The sequence below is a fragment of the Urocampus carinirostris genome, chromosome 18 (assembly GCF_059441175.1).
Source record: "Urocampus carinirostris isolate Australia breed hairy pipefish chromosome 18, RoL_Ucar_1.0, whole genome shotgun sequence".
Lineage (NCBI taxonomy): Eukaryota > Metazoa > Chordata > Actinopteri > Syngnathiformes > Syngnathidae > Urocampus > Urocampus carinirostris.
In genome coordinates this window covers 29,699,927-29,719,978 of record NC_142366.1, presented here as the reverse complement: position 1 = coordinate 29,719,978, position 20,052 = coordinate 29,699,927, and the positions used below count along the sequence as shown (strand labels likewise).

Here is a 20,052-nt window from a genome sequence, read left to right as displayed (position 1 = left end):
TCACGTTTAAAATTACAGTGTGCTCGAACATTTAAGTCAAGTCAAATCATGTTTATTTGTATAGCCCTTAATCACTAAGTGTCTCAAAGAGCTGCACAGACCACAGATTATTGCAAATCACAGACTATTATGACACCATCCACTGATCTTAAACCTACATGAGGGCAAGGAAAAACTCAAAAACCTCAGCATGAGGAAAATGAAGAAACCTTGAGAAGGGACCTCAGATTAGGTTTTCCCCCTTCCAGGATGACCAGGCTGCAATGGATGTTGCAATAACAAATAATACAGATATTGTCAAAACAAAATATAGGTTATTCATATGCTATAGAAGTCTGTTTTTAATGTCAAAAGGTTGGCATATATGCGACATAACAACAAAATAAAAATATTACTATGTCTAATGTAATTGAATATTTTGAGTAACTCATATTTTCAGAAGGGCAGCACGGCGGCGCAGTGGTTAGCGCTTGTGCGGCACAGTTCATGTCATGGGAACCTGTCGTGGGTTCAAATCCAGCTCCAGACTTCCTGTGCGGAGTTTGTATGTTCTCCCCGTGCTTGCGTGGGTTTCCTCCGGGCACTCCGGTTTCCTCCCACATTCCAAAAACATGCATTTCAGGTGGATTGGCCGGTCCAAATTGTCCCTAGGTGTGAATGAGCGAATGAGTTGTCTGTCCCTGTGTGCCCTGCGATTGGCTGGCAACCAGTTCAGGGTGTCCCCTGCCCACTGCCCGGAGATGGCTGGGATGGGCTCCAGCCCCCCCGCGACCCTAATGAGGATAAGCGGTACGGATAATGAGATGAGATGAGATATTTTCAGAATTAACTCTGTGATCTTGCGTCACCATGCACATTAAAAAAATACAACTTAATGCATGATGGATATCAGCCTACCTGGTGCAGCAGACAAAGCTTTCCCACAGGGTGTGATATTGCAACCCTCCTTGAGATTAGTGTGTCCTGCCGCATCGTCTGATCCTTTTTATAGACACTTCAGTTTTTAGAGTCGTACCACTTCCCAGTTGAGTGAGAAGAGATTGCTATTAAGTCTTATGTTTGGTCAAGAAGGTGCCCTTTTGGACTGTGTCACACAGACTGGACATGTGCTTGAGACTGATAGATACACAGACATCAAATCCTCAACGGGAATGGAGGTCCATAAGGAGCTCGGGTGTGAAATTTTTCTGTTCATTATACCTGGGACCAACTGCGCTAAATTGGCATATGAACATTTATTATTATGAGATTATGGAAGTATGTTCTTGATCGATGAGTTTCAGACAACTAAACCTATCCTACTCTAAATAATGTATCTATGAATTCAAAATAACTAATCAAAGAATGGAATATTCTTACTCATAGGGCTTTCATGCATCTAAAGTTCAGTAAGATCACTACGCAGGCAATGAAATCCAAAGACTATTAGTGAACAATTTTACTCTCAATGGTTTTACGATAATGATAACTAATGCTCCGTTGATACGATCTCAGCAACTTCTCTTGGTTTCATGTGTTATTGAGGGGGGTTATATTATATGGTGAAAATAGATGCCATTCTAGCTTGCAATGGCCTTTCACGGCACATAATACTTAAAAGTGGTGCAATGGGCTTAGATTTCTCTTTGATAAGTAGGATTGTGTATGTCAACTGTGATGTTTATTTCCTCATCCTTTCTCCAATGAAATCCATCTTAAATAGTGCACATGCTTTTTCTGCACCATTAATTGTGTTAAAAAGGCTGACACATGTTTACTAGACTAAGGAATGTTATCAAAGTTCCTGCTTCAAACTGCAAAAGAATACTATTGGCACCACTTCTATTGTAGTACAAACCACTGTTTTTTGTTTAAAGGGCAGGGGAGGCCATGCCTACCGGAGTCTTCCACGAGATTCAAGTGGCAGGACCACTCAGTTTCAACGAGAGATGACTAGGTCGTCCCTGAGTGCCAACCACCCTTTGGTGGACCGTTGGCTTGATCGACAAGAGCAGGTATGTTTGTTTAATTGTACAAATCTTTCTGGTATTTCACTTCCGCAAATATATTTTATTAGCATCTTGGTGTGATTATTCCTTCGTAGAAATACTTTTAGTTTATTATTTTCATTACTTTTTTATTATTTGTTTTGGGTGCTCTGAGGAGAGTGATGAGCAACAAGAGTATCAGTATGGATGTGGAAAGGGGACTATATGAGAGTGTGATTGTTCCGACTGTGTTGTATGGTGCAGAGACTTGGAGCCTGAACGCAGATTTGAGAAGGAAATTCAATGTTTTTGAGTGTTTGTGGAGTATTTTAGGAGTGACAATATTGGATGAATTTAGAAATTAAACTGTGAGAGACAGAACTGGATTAGTAGTGGAATTGAGCGTGTGGATAAGAGAGTACTCAGATGGTCTGGACACTTGGAGAGGGTGGTTGAGGAGCGAATGCTGAAGAGGATCTACAGAGCAGAAATAAATGGAAGAAGACCAAGAGGAAGGCCGTGGTTGACGTGAATGGATGGTGTTATGAGTGCCCTGCAGGAAAGAGGTCTAAATCTAGTGGAAGCTAGAGCTCTTTTTGGTGATAGGAATGAGTGGAGAGGTGTTGCAAAAGGGTAATGGAATGTTTGGACGCGTTCTAAGGGATGGACATGGCACCTGCATGATGCGGCAGGGGTAAACCAGTGAAAGCTGTCGGGCCCTGCTGTTGAACGGAAGAGTGTGTTGTGTCACCCTGACCCAAGTGACATGGCCGCTTTCTTGTGTCCCGTTTCATCTGGAGGGACGAAAGCATGACCGACTTGGGTGCCGAGGTGCTTAACTTGTTTGGCTATTTAAGCATTTGGGTTGGTGATGGTCCAAAAAAATTGTGTGTGTTTTTTGCTACTTTTTGCCTTTTTAAAAATTTTCTTTGTTTTTGTGTATGTGTTTGTCTTGCTGTCGGTCACCCCTCTTGAGGGTAATGACTAGGGTTGAATGGATTTTTTTTTTTTTTTTTTAAGAACTCTCCACTTTAATCTTTTGGGATCAGATCTCCACTTAGGTTTCACTATACGCTAAGTTGCTGCTATTTTTACATCCTTTTATATTTGTGAAGTCACAGCACAAGATAAGGGCAGGGGTCCATGCACCACCACGTGTGAAGTAATGTTGTGCACTGCTGGACTTTGCATGCTTGTCCCCTCACTTCACACTTTCATGTGGCGCATGCACTTTGTGATTGTCTCTCGCATTCACTGTGTACCTCTATGTGTTGAGGGGGTGTGAGGTCGTGGGTAGGCAAGTGTTCCATTTGAAAGTTATCAGAAGTGACAGGGAGCTGTAGGCAGAATGGAAATGACCTTAAGGGGGAACCTTTTGTAATGACTTGACAGCCTGGCCGTGTCCTTACCACAGGGACCTGCTCTGGCTTGTGGAGGAGGTTTTTTTTTTAAAATATTTTTTGACATATTGCTCTGTTTGTTTTTGAAAAATGATAAGGATGTGCCTGCACTTGTTTTTGTAAAAAAATGGCAACAATGTGCTAGCTCCATACAAGCATTTTGTCAAGAACCAGAACCTGATCGGGACCCAAACGCGGGACGTTCTCACACAAGCCTTTTATTTTACGGGCAATGGGGAGTCATGCATGTTAGACAGCAGTCTGGCGTGAAATGATAGGAAACCAGAGGCCGACAAGACCGATACCAATTGCCCGAGTAGATATCGGACAGATGGGGTCGATACCGGACAGGATGGACAGACAGGATTGATAATGAACCAGGATATCGAAAATAAACAGGACAAACTAGACGGGAACGAAAACTGGAGAGAATAAAAAAACAGGAAAGAAATAGACGGGAACAAAACTGGAAATCGATATAAAAAAAAATAAACGATAATACCGGACAGGGAATACCAACAGGATACGGGACAGAGTCAAAACCCACGTCTTGCAGGGCAGAGGTTTGTTAACGGATTGACAAAGGAAGAATGAGAGCACTGAGCTTAAATAGACGGAAAGCCAATCTGTCAATGAGCCGCAGCTGGTTCCACACAGGCGGGGCCAATTGGGCGCCATGGCATGGTACATTTTTATTGTCGTGCAGGCCAAAAATATACCCCATTTATTTTGTTCTTGCTATGCCCTTGTACTTTGTATGTATCCACTTCTTGATTTCGATCCCAAAACGTTCCCTCTGTGCCGGTGCTCGTTAATGCACAGTTTCGTGATTAGAGTTCATGTGTTCAGCTTCTCTAATTTGCCCCCTGGAGTGAGAAATCACTTTCTCAATGAGAATAATTGAACAGGGCGGTGCCAGCTCATTACCCACAAATCATTGAGAGACGGGACACCTTCGCTGCATACTATAATGAGTTTGGGGAAAGGAACACGGGGTGCCGGCCTGGATCCAAACCAGCTTGGACAGCAGTGAGCAGATGGGTTCAGTTTTAGTGAAAATAAAATCAAGGCCTTTTTTAATTGTGTGTCAAACGTGTCTGGGATGTATTTTGCAAGCTCACTATCGGACACAAAGGAATGGATCACTACTTTGATGAGTGTTGTGGTACACACACGGAGATTGTCACTGGTTGAAAGGCTCCACTTCAAGACCGTAAGGTCCAGTAAACCTTCCCCACTTTTTATTGCTCCCATCAGGGAGTAAAAAGCTTTCGAGTTGCCCTAAGAAATATAATAAGGCCCTGGCGACCATAAATATCTACTTGGCGACGCCGGAGAAAAGCACCAGCCCGGACTGCCTCACCATTGTGACCTGCGCGGTGCATTTCATTTGCATCGTTTTTCTACACGAGAGTGGTCAGTTTTATGCGAAAGGGTGTACATTGGAAGGTTTTTTTTTGACAATTGTGGATGGAAAGAAAATCTCTCAAAATTTAAGATGTGGGAGACTGTCATGGAAATTGCATAATTATTTCTCATCTTGTTTTTTATGCACCATGTTGAGTCAAGTCATGTTTTTTGTAGATCTTTTGGTAAACAGTATTTTGGTCAATTTGGCACAAATGTCTTGGTGTAATTTCCCCTTTCTATTGTCCTATCGTAAACAATATTTTGATTTGCTTTGGATGTAATGACTCATCTTGTTTTTTATGCACCATGTTGAGTCAAGTCATGTTTTTTTGTATAGCCCCTTAATCACTTAATTACATAGATATTGTCAACATGAAATATAGGTCATTCATAAGCTATAGAATAGAATAGAAGTTTGTTTTAAGCATAGATTTAAACATTTCCACTGAGGTTGCAGATCGAATCTCAGGGGGAAGAGCATTCCACAGCACCGGGGCCCAAATGGAAAACGCTCTTGAACCTACTGATTTCTTCTTGGCTCTTGGGATCACTAGTAACTAGAGTAAAAAAACATAATAAAATTTCGGCCAAAAACTTAACTACATTACTTGTGTCACAAAGGCACAATTATTTTTCTGTTTTTCTGTGGTTTTTTTGGTGGTTGGGTAGAAGGTTGTTCATTTTTGTCATTTTCGTTTATTTTTATTTCTTTCTTTGTCACAAAATGACACAATCTATGTTTTTTTGGAATGGATGGCATCTTCTGATGGCCTTTTTTTGGGGAGAACTTTTGGTAAACAGTATTTTGGTCAGTTTGGCACAAATGTCTTAGTGTAATTTCCCTTTTCTATCGTCCTATCTTAAACAATATTTTAATTCGCTTTGGATGTAAGGACACATTTTTGTAAGGTAGAAGCTCTGGTTTCCGCTAGTTAGGTTTGATTTAAATCTAATAACGTTTATTCGTAAAACACTTTTAAGCAACGATTGCCTCTGTATAAAATCCTTTAGTGTACAAAAAGACAATAAAATCACATCCTCTATCCCCAACCAACCGCCTGAAACAACTAATACACAGATACAGTCGTTAAAATACAATAAAAATAAAATTAATAATAATCATAATTATTATAATCATAATAAAAAAATAAAACATGATTATGGCAAGGCACAGACTAACCATGTGAGGAAAATTGATCTGAGGGAAGTATATCCTTAGTGATGGAGATGGCAAGAGATGGCCTCAGGATTTTCAGCCATTGAACCACACCCTACCAATGTGAATAAAATTGATTTTACCAAAATAAAGTTAAACTCTTAAGTAGTACATTTTTTAAAGTTTTTTTCTCCTGTCGCTGACTTTTTATTGTAAAACCACACACTAAGACGATGTGGATACATTTTTAATGAAAATAATGCACTGAACTAACCTTACTTGTCTATTTTTTATTATTTTGGGGGGGTGTTTAGATAAAACGATGACCTTCATTTTACTTCAATTTTCTCTCGTATTTTCAACTGTTGAAAGCATTCAAGCCACGTTGCATTTGACCTCACTCGATTGGTGTGGCCGTGTCTGGATTTTGGCGCTTTTCTTCATTACAAATCCGACTCAAGCACCTCATTATCCAAACACATCTCTTCATTTAGCCCCTGCTAAAAACACAGACTCTGCACATGGGTTTTATGTCCCTCTGTCATCCAAGGGTCTCAGATTCCAATTAAAAACGAATAGCGGGACCACTACCACTTTGAGCCCCCTTTACTTCCATTACTGCCACCTGCTCAAATAAGACAGCAAATATTGATCTAGGGAATAGACTGTTGAGCTCCGTAATCACCAGCTGAATTGTGTACCATAGGTTTACTTTCTTCAATAATTCATCATTTAACTCAAGTTCTCATTTTCTCTCCCATTCGATCAAATCCCAAGACCAGGGTCTTGGTGAAGGTACGACTTTAAAATGTAATTATTTTTTTATTGATGAAAGGTTATGCTTTAGTGTCCACATACTTACCTGTTGTTAGATAGATAGATAGACAGATACTTTATTTATCCCCATAGGGAAATTCACACTTCCAGCAGCCTCCTTGTGTTGAAAAATAAAATAATAAAGAAAGCAGGCGCTGTTGTATCCAGACTCACGTGAGTAAAGTCCCCAGAGATTTACAGGATGGCCTCGGGGTGCTGTGTTTGTAGTTTAGCAAGTTCGACGTCCCTGCAGCAGATGGAAATCTTTGTATTTACATGCCCAGGGTTACACCACCTCGTGTTCACGTAGATAGCGTGTTCGCCTCCTCTCCGCTTCCCGCAGGCTTTTGTGTCTCTATCTGCCCTCACAGCGCTGAAGCCGGGTAGCTCCACGTTAGCGTCCGGGATGCTAGATGTGAGCCACGTTTCCGTAAAACACAGCTAACTGAACTCCCTGTACGCTTTGATGTTTTTCACCCGCACAGTCATTTCGTCGGTCTTATTGGTAGAGAGTTCACATTTCCCATGATTACGGACGGTACCGAAGGCTTTTAGGGTTGTATCGCCGCTAGCCGCTTAGCCTTCACCTTAGCTCCGGCTCTGCAGCCACAATAGGGCCCCCTCACGTCGTCCAGTAAATGTGGAATCACGCCGGCACGAGAGTTCTTCAGGGCAAGGATTTGATTCCTTGTATAAACACATTTTTGTGCGCTAAAACCCATAACCATAGGATAGAAAGTAATCCAAAGTGTAGTTGTATAACGGGACGAAAAAGACAGACGATAGAAGCATGTCACATTTGTAAGTTCTCCCTACAATGGCAAACCTTGCGTTGATGAGTAATTTTCATTCGCTAGAAGAAAAAAAAAACTTTCCCATATAGACTCTCATTAAATTAACATCACCGATTCACTGACCTTCACGGCATAAAAGATGGATTCCATGTTCTAAGCCGTGGAAAGCAGACTGTCCTCCCTCTTAATAAGCTCAAAATGATGATTAATCTCGCAGAAGCACTAGCGAGCCCTTTTTTAAAAACACTGGTAAAGACTCTGGATTCAGACGAGTCCAAAATCCCCGCCGCCGTAAGATTACCTTTTCACATCGCTTTTCTGTCACCTCTCGGTCAAGTGTCTGAAAAAAACGTAATATGCCTTTTGAAGTTTTCTTTCATACATCACAAAGTCCAAATGTTGATATGACACTGAAGTAAAGTACCATTTGGATGTAAATGGCTAAGAGTTCAGAACAAGCCCTGTGATAACTCAATTGTCATGAGTCCTCCCGCCCATCCAAAGCTGTTGCGCCTCTTTGGGGTTCACGAGTGGTCTCATCATGCACCACCATTATTGATGTTCTTGGTCACTCTGCCTTCTTATGGTCCTGTTATTGACCCGGTGATTGATTTAAGCCTTCATAATTAGCTGGCCTAATGATGTTAAAGTGCCATTTACCCATACAGTAGGCAAAGGTACGGATTACTGTGGCATTGATAGATCAGCCCAGACCTGATGTATAAAACAGGTCCCTACAGATGCAATATTTAGAAGGGCATCTCATGAAGAAAATTGCATGAGCCCGTAGGGAGGAACAATGTTATAGAGATATACATAACCCCTATTTGAGAATTTTCCACAAATGTGACTGCCCGTCTTTGAAACGTTGTTCCTTCCGACATGCCACCATTTTGTTCCCTGATGTGGACAAATGCAGCCTCACATCTCTGATTTAATTAGCTTAACTGCATTAGGAACCTGTCCGTCTCCCTAATTTGCCTGAAGTAAATCTTCGTCAGAACATTTACAAGCCAGACACACTTTCTACATCAAATGCAGACCGTTTTTAATTTGGTTGAGGTTGCAGATGGGGGAGTAGCTAAAGCCTAAACCTAATTTGATGTACTGTAGATTTGAGTCTCCGGCTACACAAACAAACCTCTGATGTTGTGTTCATGCCCTGGGGGTTTCAATGTATTGCTCAAGGATACTTTGAGGGTCTCTAGTGCCCATGTTTTGAATGATAACCTCATTCATGTTGTATTGTAAAATAAGCAATTTACATTAAAGGAAATCTTAAGGCATCTGGCAGGCCAACTTGAAGACAAAATGTTTCTTTTTTTTCTACCGAAAATTAAATAGTAAATGATGCTTAAAAACTCAATGAACCAATTTCAGAACTACAATGACATTGCATTAAGTTGCTATCGGCTGCTAAAGAATGGAGATTATTGTTTCTCGCGCTATGCTTGTTTTTAGTATGTTGGTGTGGCTAACAGACCTAGCATTTAATGACGAGAGCAATCAGATTACATTTCAATGGCCAAAAAATTAATTTTCAAAACCCAATGTTGGTAAGTGTGCATGGACTACAGAGACATGCACAGATCTCAAACGACTAATTGTATGCTATCTTGGACACTAAATCAAAATTTTCAGGTCAAATTGTACCTTATGGCCGCTTTGCTCATCCTTGTTAAACATGTTAATATCTCGTTCACATTTAGTATCTCATAGTCTCACTTATGGGTATATATTTGTTTTCTTAGTTGTAATTTTTTAAAGTAGCCTGCAAGGGTTAAAATGATGAACAATGGTGGAAATGTCATTTGGTGCAACAATCATTTTGGCCACTTTTGGAGTTAATGAACAACACTGTATTCTCCTAGATTTGAGTGGAACAAAATCCAACAAAAATGTTGATGGTAAACCAAGGCTAGAGAGCCTTAAGAGTTGCCCCTGGGCATCCCTGTACCCCTAATGACTTATTTTAAGGAAAGAGTGTATGCGTCTAAGAAATATCCAAGTTTTTGTGATTGCTTTTGGTACTGGAGCAGCCTTGATGGGACTTCTAGGAGTTACAACCAACTTAGTGCATCTCAGCCACAGTGCATCTCTATCGTTCTGTGATGTCCTGCATGTGCCTTTTATGATATACAGTGTTTAGTCTAACTGCAGCCATGCTGGCGCTGCAATTACGGTTGCTTTAACCTCTTTACCTCACTCCCAGAGAGAAAAGAATATTTCACATGTGGCTTTTGTTTGTTGCCATTAGCATACTTTGAATTTCAGATCAAGTTAAACTAACATTTCGAATCAGGACTGAGGTTAAGGCGTGCCTTTGTCCATATCTCAACAAGTCGGGGCTTGATGTAGATGCTCGCTTCCTCAGGTTGGACATTTAGTGAAAACATCCATTGTTCATTCCAAGACATTTCGACATCCTGTTCTTTTGGCCTTCCATTGTTCTGCCTGGCAAAGAGTAGTCATTAGAAGCCAACGGAATGGTCTGACTGAAAGGCCGACACATGGAGCTGTCACATGTGGATTTTAGCCCTTAAGAGGATGTGGGCTAGGAGGGGGTTGCTAGAACCCCACTCTTTTCAGTAACCTTTCACCCTTTCCTTGTTAAAGATATTCCCCAAAATTTTGTTCCTTTTCAATCAGGGTCAGAGCTTGTAGTGTTCCTCCCCATAATTATGCAAATATTTTTCAAAATAGTTCACGCGCTGGGCGTATCCAGAAATTTAGTCTCAGAGTTGGTCCCATCTGGCTAGGTTCCTCTAGAACTGTGATGTCATTGAAGGAGCAAAACACTTTCAAAATGACGAATCCCATTAACATACCGTGTGAGGCAGCTCCGATTACAGAGCGATTGTAGTACACAGTGATTGCAAAGCGCTGATTTCTGCCTGGAATAATTGGGCCTTTGTTTATTTGCGGTCCCTTCTCAGGGTTTCTTTATTTTCTTTATGCTGAAGTTTTGATTTTCCTTACCCTAATGCAAGTTTTAGATCAGAGATGGTGTAACAATAGTCAGCAGTATGTAGTTTGTACAGCCCTTCGAGACTTCTTGTGGTTAAGAGCCATGTTTCGACCTCCAAAAACTACGTGGAATAAGTTTACATGCGTGCGTTCCTTGTTTGTCTTCGCCTCTTTTTATATAGGCCATGGTGGCTTTTTGTTTGTGTTCACATGTGTTCGGGTCGGTATAATTTTGTCCAGCTCGCTCCCTGTTCGCGTTGGTTCTGTCGAGAGCTTTCTTGTTTTGATTGCGAATAGCGCTCGTTGGCTTCCCACCGTGTGTTGTTTGGCCGGAAAGTCTGGCGTTTGTGTCAGTTTTGAAACGTCCCTTGGTTTAATAATGGTCAGATTCGCAGTTTTGGCCATAGCCTTTGCCACTATTCATGTTGATTTACATTTAGGCTGTGGTTTTTGACAGGCTAGCCTGGCGTTAGCGCCAGTTTTGCCATGTACCTTGGTTTGTTTATTTCCGGCCGGCTTCACGTTATTGCTGTAGCTGTCGTGATTGCCTAAGTGAAGTCACCTGGGGATATTGTTTGGCGCGCTGGAGCGCACTTCCTGATTGGCTGACGTTCTCCACTTAAGCTGTCTGGGTCCAGAGATGGATGTCCGGGTATACTCTTTGTATCCCTGAGTGCTTCGCCAGACTACAGGGTACCTACGACTCCTCTTGCCTGATTCATGACTGTCTCTCGTTTTTGACCTATTTCCGTTCCACGTTTTGCGACCTACTCTCCCGCCCCAGCCATCGACTTACCTGCTAAGCTGCACCTTCCGTCTATCCGTCACGGAGCTGCCATTCCGCCCGAAGAGACTGACGACCAACAAGCACCGACGTCCCAAGCCAGCTCCAACTACTCTTTCAAATAGAAACTCTGAAACTAACGCTATTGGATCTGTGAGTCCGTTCTGGTTCATGACAGTAGCAACTTTTTGATTTTGGTTCCTGGTTAGCCTGGCTGCTCACTGCGTGTTTTTAAATAGGCCAGCCTCACATTCTTCCGCCAATGCTGGAGCCGGTTTTCGTTGATTGGTCCCAGTTATCCTCTCGTTTGCGGCTCTGCGTTTTTTTTCCCCTCAGTTAACGCTTTTTTTGTTGTTCACCATTTGTTGTTCCGTTACTACATTCACCTGCGACCCAACAGCTAGGCGACACCACAAAAACTACCAACACCTGGCTTAAAACACTCGTAATCTCTTCTACTAGTTAACATGTAAAACAACATGGCTTTTCAGGGGTCGGGTGTTACTCTGATGACGTCACAGCTCATAACAAACAAGACATGCTCCCTTCAAAATGTATCTAAGAAAATGAATAGGAATATAGTGATAAAACATATGTAGCTTTTATGCAGAATCATGTACTATTTCATCACATGTTGCATATTTAAGAATCTTTGATTACCTTTTAATAGGATGTGGGGGGAGAGGGTGTTTGCCAGAAACCCCCTGTTCTTAGTAACCCTTAACCCTTTTCTTGCTAAGCATTTGATGCCAAAGACGGGCTCAGGAGGGAGCCTTCCTCCTTCCCTAGCTCTCTTAACAGCGACACATTGTACTTGGTCATAGCTAATGGTACGACAACACACACCCATTTAAAGTGGGTTTCTTCTAGTGCTGTTGGGTGGGGGTATTTGACAGCCCCTCAACATGCAGTCTTTTTTATATCCCCCACATTCAACTGTAACAGCTGCTCCTCTCAGCTTTCTAACCTGCCCACCAATTTGAAGGTAACAAGACTTTGCACTTTACGGCTTTGTCCCATTCGCTCCCTCTCTTGGTTTTCTTTATATTTTTTCCCTCCCGCAATAGAAGCTTGACCCTTCGTATTCTGCTCTCCATCCTGATCCCGCGAATGTTGGATTTTATAGGTGCCCGGAACTGATCTCTAACCCCGCCCTATTCAATCGGATAAAAAAGGTTCGCCATGCGAGTCGGGATGGAGGTTTATTAGTGACTGGCAAGAAGGGAAAAAGGAGCAAGCCTGGACTGAGTGCTGCTGCAATTTAAAAAGGCGTGTTGCCCCCTACCCATCACCCCCACTCCGTGGGTTGCCATGGGATCAGAGGGGTGCTAAAAGCACTCAAGGGATGGGAAGGATGGAAGCTCCGAGAAGGAGACATACACAGAGACAAAGAAGGGGAAAGGTGATGGAGAGTTGAAGGAGAATGAGGTGAACATATACTTAGACTGTCACTCAGCGCAGTAAGCAAGAGATGGCAGTTGAAAGAAGGCGACGGTCACCTTCTGCTTCGGGTCGCGAGGAGACTGAACCCGCGTTGTATTGCTGAGTTAAGGAGTCAGCAGATGTACTGAAAAGTGACATTGAAGGCATGTTGAATCAGTTTCAGTTGAAATAACCCTTAGCTAGCTAGTTTGTTCACACCTTTAGTTGTAAGCAACATAACGTGTAATCCAAATCTAGCTATCTAGCTACAAGGTGTGAGCAAGCTTGTTAGACTGTTAGCGACTCATAGCTAGCTCTCTTAAAACCATGAGCTGGTTTTCTCGTCCGCAACGCTTAGCTTGCTAGCAGTTGGCCAGTTAACATGCTTGTAAATAATTTCCTGCTTAGCTATTTTGAAACCTAGTTATCTATGGATAGCTTGTGGGCTACTTGCTTGTGTAACATCATATCATTTGATTTCCATTCAAAACTTTAACAAAACAAAAGCATGTTTGCATAATTTTGATATAGAACACTTTGTACTACTAGATGTTTTAATGGAAGTATTCAACAAAACGTCTAATAAAGCTATTCAATACAGTTTTAGGACGTCGAGGTGTGTGCAAAATCAACAAAGACGGTTGGATTGGAACACTTGATAAAATTCGACTCTGTAATTATGTTTTGATTCCTAGTTATCTATGGATAGCTTGTGGGCTACTTGCTTGTGTAACATCATATCATTTGATTTCCATTCAAAACTTTAACAAAACAAAAGCATGTTTGCATAATTTTGATATAGAACACTTTGTACTACTAGATGTTTTAATGGAAGTATTCAACAAAACGTCTAATAAAGCTATTCAATACAGTTTTAGGACGTCGAGGTGTGTGCAAAATCAACAAAGACGGTTGGATTGGAACACTTGATAAAATTCGACTCTGTAATTATGTTTTGATTCCATATTTTATGGACATGAAGAAATAATTTGTTCTTTCTTATTTTGTATACATTTGATCAAACTTGTTGAAGATTCATCCCTCCTAATAAAATTTAACCTGTATCCTAATACTATGCAAAGTATAATGTCTCTTTCATTTGAATTAAACAATTTTCTGGTTCAAAATATGCATATTTTTTGTTCAACCACACCTCTATTGCCCACCTGTCTCGCCATTCTTTCGTCTATCATAATTCTAGCATGGCTTTTACCAAAAAACACTTTTTTTCATTTTTTTTTTGCATTTCTTTTTCTGAGAGGATTCAGTTTGTCTTTGTGGATATCCCCAGAGGCAAGCTTCTTTGTCCCCTTCCTTATCTATGCATGAAAATAACTAGCTCAACTCAGAGGCCTTTGGAAAATGCTTTGTGAATAATGGCCCCCCAGGCAATGCAGGACCTCACCTGTCATGCCACATAATTAAATGTGGTGCTGACTGAATGACTGATTCATTTTCATATTGAACAATCGGAGACTGAATTCGATTGGACTGAGCTCCAAAGCTAGCAAGCCCCTCTCACTTTACCCCTCAACTTGAATGATAAATAGGGGACAGAGTTGGTGCACGATAACTCTGTATGTTGCTTCTGAAACGGGTCCACTCAATTTCCATAAAAAAACGAAAACCACTAGACCATTCCGGACATGTTTGACATTTCAGCAAAAGGGAGAAAGACGAGGTGAGGCGTGGGGTAAACTGGTGCTGAAGCGCATTGTTTCTTTATAATGCCGCCTAATGTATGAACACTGACTAGCTCAAACACACAACTGAAATAGCCTTATCCTTTTTCTGACTCGCGTACCGTGTTCAGTTGTTGGTTACCCCTGTCTACTTCACAGTGTAGCGGATATGGGTGGTAAATAAATTCTAACAATGTATTGACCAATTTAATAAAAAAGCTGAGTTTATTTTTTTCAAAACTTGTCTCGCCTTTTTGGCGCACCACATACATTTTTAGATCATTATGTTAGGAAAACGAATGAAAAACCTTGTTCAGTTATTCTAAAGGGTGGCTACACACTTAAGGTGAATTCTTTTTACCGTTTTGATAGTTCAATATACTTTAATCAAGACACACACACTCTTGGATCTATGGACTTTTATTTTTCTACCAAAGAAGCTTGAATAGAACACAAAACCATAATAAGAAAATAAAACAAAGACAACTAGAAGTTGAGAGCTTAAACTGGCACCATTTTGACAGACAACAAAATTGGCTTGATCATTACATTGTTGTTTTTTGATAGAGTTCCCCCTTTCACTTCACACCAAACCCAATACCTAGCAATAACGAGATGTTCTGCAAAGTTCTGCTTCTGGTAGTCTTGAGAGCTGGTTGGGACGAGGACAACAAGAGGCAGAGTGTTAAAGGAGAGGTTGACTGCTGGTGGCTTGAGGCTTCTCTGTAGTCGCTGGCTTTGTCCCACTGGTTTGGCCACTAGCTTGATTAAGCTTTGCTGCCGACCTGGAAAGGCTCTCCGGTGTCCCGTTGAGCTGAGACCTGGCAAGAATCGGCCAGGGCCTTGGTCCAGCTCCTCCTGTCAGGACATGCCCTCCTACCTTGTGGCTGGCGAAATTCAGACAGCCCTTTGGAGGTGAAACGTGTACCAGCTCTGGGTTCCAGTGTCCTGGGAGGGGCAGAACGCCTGTGGTGTAGTTGTGACGGCAACCTTTTGAACGCCCCTAACCTGACTTTCCAGCAGTATGAGTCAGTCTATGTGATTGACTTGAAACAGTTCTCACCTCACATGTTTTGACATTGTTTGATCATTTTCTGACATTGCAAAACGGGATTCTGACCAAACGTGGAATACTCTACAACGGTAACAGCTGATGATCAACCGTATTGGGTCTCAATGTTATCAAATGCCTCCCACACTGGGAATTTCAGCAGGTAACTGATTTAAAAGCTAGTACATCTAAAACATCTCCACCAAACAATGCTGTTGACTAAATGACAAAACGTCGGCCGGATTTGTGTTTTTTTTCACATCGACATTATTCATTATTTTTTAGGATGAGGACGAGACGAGAAGAGCACATGAACAAAGAATCGAAAGGACCGAGCCAGTGGGAAGAGCTGACTCCTCACTGGACCATTCTCCAGTGTTAAGTCTAGAGTGAGTTTGCTTCGTGTTTATTTATTTTCATTGCAAAGCTGCCAAACTTTGAAAATGTCATTTCAGAATGAATGAAACATTTTCAGAGTTAGAACTTTTTTGTAGTAGCATTTAAGAGCGCCATTTTTTTAGGTTAAAAGTGGTTCTTAGAACAACAATGACCCGCATGCCAAATCTGCTGTTACTGCAAGTGTCCAGTAGAGGGCACTGAATCTCCATGGAAAACCAAGGAACTATCAACATTGTCAATACAAAAAAAGAGCATTACTTTTCATTTTTGTAAATAACATACAGATGTTGGTATGAACAAGTGTAGTGAACTAAAGAAGAGATGCAGTATATGGTAGCACTGCTATTGTCCTTCCCGATTGTATTTTTTTTTATCCTATCCTTTTTTTTAAGAAAGTTTCTGAATTAATAACTTGCACACTTTTACACTATAAACCCCACTCAGAAACTCTCTTACAACTTTTGTTTATTATGTAAATTAGTGAGGGATTTTATAAATTCCACAGGAATGTACTGAAGATACCACGATAAGTTATGGACTAACTAAAAATGGATGAACAGAGGTAAATAAAAAATATACAAATCCAAACTACTTCATGAATCGTGCGTGCGTGCATCCATATGCCAAAAAACAGCTGAAGTGAATTTTATGGAACATTTTCACAGTAGTACTTAAAGCCTTCGCCACTGGATAGATGGATTTTGTGTCAAAGCACCCCTAATATATACCAGCAAAATCCGCTTTTGTGGGGTATCTTTGCAATGCTTGGCCATTTGCTTTTCATTTTATATATATATATATATATATATATATTATATATATATATATATAATAAAGATATATATATAGATAGACTCATATATAGATAGATAGAGATAGATATACAGATAGATAGGTATAGCTCGATCGATATAGTCAAGTCATTTTTATTTGTATAGCCCTAAATCACGAAGAGTCTCAAAGGGCTTCACAGATTATTACACTATATTACACTGACTATTTTTCAGAATATTATTATACATTCCCGTGCTCTGGAGCCGACGAGAAGAGTAGGTTTTTCATATGCTATAGAGAAGAAGTGAGTTACATAGAGATAAAGATAAAGAGATAGATATAGATATAGTTATAATGGGATTTTCAGGACAGTTCTACTTAAAATAAAAAAAAAAGAAAACACACAAAATGAATTAGATATGCTGGAGGTAGCCCGCCCCTTAAATTAATTTGTCTTCACGTTTTTATCGGCACGAATTAACTCCTCAGCCCCCCAATTTGCACATTTTTCAATTAGTCTGTCCTCTTTCCTACCAATTTGATCCTAATCACTTAAATGGAGTCTCCATCTGATTCCATCATTGCCCCAGAGTTTCACGGGAGTGACTTTTTTTTTTTAAACCCATGACTTTCAGTTGGCAATACAAATGACTCTAGACAGCGAATGCTAACCTCTGCCTCGTAAAAGTTGACTACCAAAGTTTTTTTTTTTAAATCCTGTGATTTATGTGTTTTTTTATGTCATGCGTGTCTACCGCCACTCCTCCACCCGCCGCTGCCTCTCACCCCATCCATCATCGTCTTGCAGAGCCATGCTCAAGCCGGTCGAGGTGTCCAATAAAGGAGGGCCTCTGGGGATCCACGTCGTGCCGTTCAGTTCACAAGATGTCAGGTAAAAAGAGGGAGGCAGGGGATCGCTAACTAGCCAACATTTTTGAATGACCGTATTTTGCAGTCTCTAAGGCGCACCGAAACCCCTAAATTGGACAGAAATTTGAACGTGCACCTCAAAATGCGGATACAATTGGAAACGTGTTCCCATATTTACCATCATTTTTCAGTCAATAATTTTGATCACTGAACACAATTGCATAACAGTGGTGGCAATAGGGATCACACTGGAAATCACAAAAATCTTATCACCAGCCCGCTAAGGACATGGATTGATGTTCAGAATTTCATAACAACGGGAATTAAACCCGGATCTCGGCAAAGGGAATGCCGTTTCCTATCCACTAGACCAGGGGTCAGCACCCCAAAACACTTAGAGTCCATCCATTATCTACATCACAAAATATAAAGATCTGCTGCTCGCACTGTGGTCCAATGGTGATTATATGTATCCATCCATCCATCCATTATCTGCACCGCTTATCTTCAGTCGGGCCGCGGGGGAGCTGGAGCCCATCCCAGTTGTCCTCGGGCTGTGGGCAGGGGGCACCCTAAACTGGTTGCCAGTCAGTCGCAGGGCAGCTGATTCTATTTGGACTAGAAAAAATTCTAATAACAAATTTGTCTGGAGCTGCTAAAGATGAAACACTTTATATAAACTTCATAATGACTGCAACCCATGTCTTTTGCATCTTTATTACCTATATTAGCCTAGTAAGTTGTATGCAGCGGATTCCGTAAACTATGATGCAACACTTTACATTTTATTTTCATTACTATATTAATAAATCACAGTATGTTTTATTGCTTTAATAAAATTAAAGACATTTAGGGGTTTTGCATTACAGACACGTTATCCAGGCTGCTGTTCAACCCTGAGAGCCACAACTTCATGTTACAATATACGGCTTTGCTGCGTTCGAGGCGACAACCATAATCCCGTAGTTTTATGTCCCAAAACAAATGAGGGATTGGCAGTCAAACTTGTCACTTCCCACCCGTCAACTCGTACCAGCTGGTCTTCCCTCTCGTCTCATACTTACCTCTTGTTGTATTGTAATGTTTATTGTACGCATTTCTACACCATTGGAAAACGCTGTTTCTGTCATGTTTGTCCTCATACATAAATCATATTTAGATAAAAAATATATCTTTTTCAATTTGTAAACATTTTTTTGGCATGGTGCCAAGGTGCCACTTGGCATCATTTGAGAGCCGCATGTGGCTCCGGACCCACAATTTGCTGACCCCTGCACTAAAACACTAGGGAGACAGACGACACATGAAAAGGCATTATTTAGGTCCAAGATGAATTAGACAAAATATCTTTTTTTTTACTTTTTCTCAGTTCAAAATGAGCTTTACGAGTGACAAACACTTAGAATTTCTGCAACCAGTCGTTAATTTATACATTTCTATTTATTTGTATTTATAAATTTATATCCATTCTCATCATTTAGTTTAAAACAACCAAATTACTTCCTACAATGCCTTTGTCTTCATTCAGTTCCGAATCATGAAGACTTTGCGAGTCGCCAATGCAATACTGTATTCCAGGACCGGTTTAATATCTGACAATTGCGACCTGAGCCTATTATAACATTAATCATTTGGTACCGTGACTAAATATAGTGTGATAAGAAAAAAATGAATGCCTTTTCTTGTGTCATATGCATCCCTTGTGGTCTAGTGGCTTTCAACTTTGCATTCTGGGATTCCCTAATGCCTTGAATGTTATGCTTTTGAATGCAAGAATGATCTGTAGTATATTCCAACCAATCAAACAATGCACATATATTGTCCTTTTTTTTTTCTTGTGAAACTATGGTCCTTACTGTAGTTGAAATTCCATGCGCCCTTTGATATGAAAATATAACAAAAACAACTATTTTTGAGGAGTGCACCTTATAATCCGGTGCACCTTATAGTGTGGAAAATACAATACTAGTCAATCAAAGGCTGCGAAATAACAATTCTCAGCCCGCGCTATTTCTTTTTGTATAACTTAGAGCTCTCCCATTGGGAAAGAGAACAGTTTCAAGTAATTTTACTCTTGACTGCACAGTTTCTAAAGGCTTGTTATGCTGCTTTTCTATTCTAACCTTTGTCCTCAATCACAATAATATCTGCTCAGCCATGAAGGTGATTCAGCTTACTTTTCTTTTTTTTTTTTTTTCTTCAACCATTGCCGTTGACAGAGCACAGGACATGCATCGTAGTCTCCAACTTCATAGTTATTACAGCAGAAAAAAAAACATAAAGGACGGTGAACGCAGCCAAATGTAATCAAACTAAAAGCTTGGCCATAATGCTAATCCTCGCCACTCGCCAAAGGCGGAATCAAGGTGAATGTGACTACTCAGCTCCACGGAAATGAGTGGGAAAGACGGAGCAAGGAGATGAAGTGGTATGACATTTGAAGTGGAGGGGTGGCGCTGTCCTAGAGATTGCATGTGTCTTTTTTTGGAGGGGAGCAAATCCAATTCCCGGCAATAAGCAAGTGTTGGTAAACTATATTCAGGTTTGATCTATTGTCACG

General features: G+C 40.8%; 1 protein-coding gene across 1 annotated transcript in view; it reads left to right on the top strand.

The window, feature by feature from the left end:
- LOC148348797 (partitioning defective 3 homolog) overlaps positions 1-20,052 on the top strand; it is a 387,206-nt gene that overhangs the window by 110,131 nt on the left and 257,023 nt on the right. Inside the window, exons 5-7 of the mRNA XM_088322738.1 lie at positions 1,857-1,994; positions 15,735-15,838; positions 17,431-17,514. Of these exons, the coding sequence (XP_088178864.1) occupies positions 1,857-1,994; positions 15,735-15,838; positions 17,431-17,514 (326 nt within the window). The remainder of the gene's footprint in view (positions 1-1,856; positions 1,995-15,734; positions 15,839-17,430; positions 17,515-20,052) is intronic.